Raw genomic sequence first — 4,891 nt, 5'->3', positions numbered from 1 at the left:
TGAACTACTAAACAGCACCTCTGATTTCAGAAGTGGTGCCAAAGCTTTTAGATGACAGAAAAACATACCAGGGAATGTCAGCATGTATTTGCCCTGCTCTTACACTCTTCTGTAGGAATCTCCTAGTAGCCACTTCTGCAGGTAGTACTGGTAAGAAGGAATCTTTTTGTGTGTATGTGTGTGTGTGTGTGCGTGTTTTGGTTTGTATTTTTCTATTTAAATATACACATTTGTTACCTAAAGAAGAAAGTTCCTCTAACTTCCTGCATGCTCTTGAATCAAACACTTAAGTCTGACACTCCTAAGCATAATCCGTCCATGTCCCTATGCATAAGAGTGGAGGCACTAACCAACATTCTCTTCCCCTTCCTTCTTCTCTGTCAAAAGCGTTCGTGTCATGTTCAACTTCTTCACTGTGTGGCACTTGTATTTCAGCTGTACTTTTTGGTTGCCTTCTGCATCTACTATGAAGAGAGGAGAAAAAACAACACCCCCAACCCAATCATTATAGTGAATTCCACTATCAAGTGAAACAAGATGTTGTTATTTTTAACTTCCCAGGCTACCACAATGAACAGGACACCAAATCACAATTACCATGCTCTGTGTTTTCTTCAAAAACCACACAGGTTCCCAAGGTATCTATGGAAAACAAAATGAGAAAGTCTTAGAGACTAATTTCTCTCATCTGTAGATACTGCATCCACTGGCACAGCTCTGAGAATGTTCTGACTTCCAGCCCCTCACAAAGGCCCAGCAGCAGTAACCAACTCGGGAACAGATGGGAGTATCATGGTCATTGAAAGTCACTATGAGGATTCCAGATCATTTTCCTCCAGACCAATGTTGTCACAGTAAGGCCAATGGGAAAACTAGACTGCATACCACAGCAGTCCTGCTTATACAGGAGACAACAAGCACTTTAAGGAATTTTATGTCTCACTTTTTTCCCTGCAGAAATACTAGCTGGTGCACCCCAGAGTCTGCTTCCAAGCTTACTTTCCAGCAAGTAAGATGGCTGCATGGCTAACTGAGCAGCAAACTCAGACTGCTGCTGCTCTATATGGTGTTATACAAACACCACCTATAACTTCAGCACCTCACAGGCCCATGTTCTCTATTCACAGTGCAACTAACTGACATTAAGAAAGTTTTTTGGGCCACATGAAAAAGGAGACATATCCACATCATTTTTCCTACCTTCATATTCTCCTGCAAATACATATCTGTCCACTTGCAAAATGGGCCTCTCTGTCTCTATTCCCTACAAAAAGAGGGACAAAATTGCACAGATGTCAGGTCTCTACTAGTACAGGCAAATTTCTTGCTGTGAGACCAGAGAAGACAGATACAGCAGAATCCAGATTACATAAATTCCTTGAAAAGATAAATAGTTTAAAACAACATAAGGTAATAACAATAAAATAAGTATTCCATATCACTGTAAATGTGAAATAAAAAGTTTCTTTTGGTATTAGACAAAAGGAGTGGATTCCAGACTGTAAAGCTTTCTCAAACTACCCACTTCACATGAAGTGTATCTTTTAAACAGGACTTACAGAAGGGTATAAGAGAGTTCTGCATAAACTATGATTTTACAGAAGGCAGCAGGCTTCTGAAAGAATGGCAAGACACACAATTAAATTAATACTTATTAGTTTTTAAAAATATAAAAGTAGTTTTACTCATTACAATTGACCCTGAGGTCTCTGCAATGTTAAACATCAGGAGTCAGGGGAGGAGTTTTCTTTCTGTTTTTGTAGGAGTCTTCATTAAGCAGTGGTAACAACTGTTACCAAGGGTTTAGCCAATCTTACTGCAGAATAAGCATACTGTTAAAAAAATATATAATGTATGTTTTTCAGTCTATCATCAGACAAGTTACTTTAAGTATATTAAATACAAAGAACATACCAGATAATACAGTTCTAGTAATTGCAACAAAACCAATAATGCTGAACTGGTATAGAAAATGCTCTAGTAATGTTATAAAGGATCCAATAAATTTATATCAAACTGCAGCCAACTGTCTATTTATGTTACAGTAAATAAATTTTAAGTGTTATTATTTCCTCTAGGAAATTAATTTGAACTCTGTTTTAAATTAACAAATATACACTTTTGCAGGAAAAAAAAAAAACCATGCTATTTTCTAAGCTCAAATTAACACAAGCTCTATAAAGTGGAATAACTTTCAAAAGGTTTTGGAAAATACACAAGGTGAAAAAGTCTGGCATAAAGCATTACACCAACAGCAGAAGTGCAACTGCAGGGTCACAGAAGCTTCTGTGATTACTGTGCGTCTACATTGTGAAGGAGTTGGAAATTATACTTATTTTTTTAAACAAGGAGCGGGAGAGTAAGGCAGCAGTTCTATCAGCTCATTGCCTTCCCCTGCAGCACAGCTCTTCCAAATACACAGGCTAGGATCCCATTATTCATAAGGTATATCTATAAACTGTATTTTGATAAAAATTAATGCCTGAACAGAATACACTAATTAAGGCAAAATGTCTTTTAATAGTACATCACAAATACCAACATTATTCAGGACATGAAAGTAGGCATATACTAAAAGTTTTGAAGATGAGGCACCAAATGGCAAATTGCGTAAAAAGCAGAATATCACGCAGGTTAATAGGAATTTCCTCTTGTACTTTTAATAAACAGAAGAATCTAAGATCAGCAAGATTTAAGCTCTAGGATTCTTTTTCTGCTGTGTAAGTTGAGAACATCAATAGCATTACACTAACACATAGAACATCTTTGTTATTTTATTTTTACTACAGGAAATTAATTAAAAAATGAATACATCCGTACTAGGCAACAACATTAAGGTTTTTAATATTCAAAACTTTGCCTGTTTTCCATTCTTTTTTGGACTATGCAAAAATTGAGACTGTCTTTCCCCTTACGTGACCAGCATCACAGAAAACTTGCTAAACAGAGTAACACAAAGCGGAATCTTCTATTGGAGTTTTAACAACAGCTGTCCGTTACGAAAAATCTCAAGGAATGCTTACTCGGTGGAGTAAGTAAAGGTAGGACATGAGAAGGATACAATGTAGATACTTAAAAGTTTTTCTTGCAACATTACAAGAGAATCTTAAAGCACAGAAATTGAAATAATCCCATTAACACTACTGAAGAACATGTAGCCATTCAGCCACCAGTAACAAATCATCTGTGTAATACATTTCAAGTGACTTAGGTCAGATCCTAAAAAGCAGATATCCAGTGATGGATAATTTATGAATTTTGATTGTATTTCTACATTTCAGATTTCCAGAACTGACTTTAGCACCTCACATAGATTGTGATCAGTGGCATACTCCAAGATGTTGTCTTCCATCTTTGCAGTCTATAATAAAGGTCTAGTTCCACAAAGTATTTTCAAATCAATAGTACTTGTACTATCTACACAGCTCTCATAGTCCATGTAGGTTTTGAAGGGTAAATAAAATTTGTCCCATGCAGAGAAAGTGACTGAACAACTCAAAATGAAAAGGACAGGTAAGCCAGATTCTTACCATAACCTCACAGTGAGGCAAACATCCAAAACCATTTACCAAACACTTAAACTAAGTTATCCTTTACATTTACAACATTTGAAGTTGTCAGGCAATATCTGCAGAAAACACCCATTATAAATACAGTGCAATTCAGAAAGATTTTGGCTTTACCTGTCAGCTGTATTCAAGTTATTTGAAGAAGTGTGCTTAATATTTTTTTAATGTGTAAGGTACATCATTTTTTAAAAACTAACTAAGACCTTGAAATCAAAGGGGATAATGGTCCTAGTTTAGAAATACTTCTGAAAAATATTTCCTTATTTTTAGGTAATACTATATTCAAAAAATATATGACATTTCCAGAACAGAGAGAGCCCAGAACATGCAGCCAAATACAGTCAAGACAGTACACACAATTCTCTAACAAAGATTTGTTATTGACGTGAAGGAACTTAGAAGCAGCCTCAGTCCCTTGTTCATATGCGTACTGACTTACCCCGTTCTTATTGTGCTATAATCACTCACCAAAATCTTGCATTTGTTTTCACATTTTTCTAAGAAGTCTGAATCAATAATTCCTGATAGTTCCACCATGACCAGTTGCTCCTACAAGATAAGTTTATAATGTACATCTGTAATGGATATATCTGAACCCAGAGAATCCCCACCCCAACAAACAACCCAAACAAAAAATACTAGCACACAAAGGCCCAGACCTTCAGAATAAACAGACCTCACATCTGGCTTATTCTGCATTTTGTCTAGAGAAAATGGCATGCAGATACTGTAATGCCCAGGAAAATGCAGCAACCCACTGCTCCATCAGGCACTCGTTTCACACCTCAGTTTCCTGGCCTTTTCTTTCTAGCTGGGAAGGGAGCTCTTTTTTCACCCTTGGAAAATGAGGATTGATATGGGTAAATGAGTCAGAAATTATAAAAATATTCCAAAACACATTTTTCCAAAGCTTTAGTAACCTAAATAAGACACCATAGCAAGAGGTTAAGCAACATGCTGCTTGAAATGGTTACTTTTAACTCTCTGTAACATACTACTTTGATGCCAATTCCTGTTTTCAGTTCTTTACAAAAAAAAAAAAAAAAAAAAAAAAAAAAACCAAAAAAACCCAAACCGTCCAACTTGAAAAAAATCTTTTATTCAAGGACAGAAGGAGGATTTAAGAATAATCATCTACTAAACACCTCTGAATACACACAACATGAGATGAGCAACAGTTTGCATTTTCGTTATGTTATGGGGGTAGGAAAAATCTGAAACTACAAGAGTGCCTTCTGACAAAGCTGTTTTCCAGAAATTCTGGAGCAGAACAGCCAGAACAATACGGTTTTCGGGACAGGACCGCTGCAGGGCCAGAAAAA

General features: G+C 36.3%; 1 protein-coding gene across 1 annotated transcript; it reads right to left on the bottom strand.

Moving 5' to 3' along the window:
• Positions 1 to 345: 345 nt before the first annotated feature.
• LOC104458074 (general transcription factor 3C polypeptide 6-like) lies at positions 346 to 4,112 on the bottom strand. Its single transcript, XM_010084845.1, has 4 exons — positions 4,038 to 4,112; positions 1,201 to 1,264; positions 598 to 642; positions 346 to 464 (listed from the first exon to the last, which is right to left on the bottom strand). Exons 1-4 carry the CDS (start codon positions 4,104 to 4,106, stop codon positions 346 to 348), a joined length of 297 nt encoding a protein of 98 aa, XP_010083147.1. The 5' UTR covers positions 4,107 to 4,112.
• Between the last annotated feature and the right edge of the window lie 779 nt (positions 4,113 to 4,891).

This window comes from Pterocles gutturalis, unplaced genomic scaffold (genome assembly GCF_000699245.1).
Source record: "Pterocles gutturalis isolate BGI_N339 unplaced genomic scaffold, ASM69924v1 scaffold16145, whole genome shotgun sequence".
Lineage (NCBI taxonomy): Eukaryota > Metazoa > Chordata > Aves > Pterocliformes > Pteroclidae > Pterocles > Pterocles gutturalis.
Note: the sequence above shows the minus strand (reverse complement) of the source record. Positions and strands in the feature narration are given on the sequence as shown.

What these genes read in the sequence shown, in the direction of transcription:
- LOC104458074 (XM_010084845.1), bottom strand. Translation starts at nt 4,106, where the DNA reads ATGGTGGAACTATCAGGAATTATTGATTCAGACTTCTTAGAAAAATGT. An exon ending in AAAACAAATGCAAGATTTTG is followed by an intron (nt 1,265 to 4,037) that starts GTGAGTGATTAT and finishes CTCTTTTTGTAG; the next exon opens with GGAATAGAGACAGAGAGGCC. An exon ending in ATTTGCAGGAGAATATGAAG is followed by an intron (nt 643 to 1,200) that starts GTAGGAAAAATG and finishes TGTTTTCCATAG; the next exon opens with ATACCTTGGGAACCTGTGTG.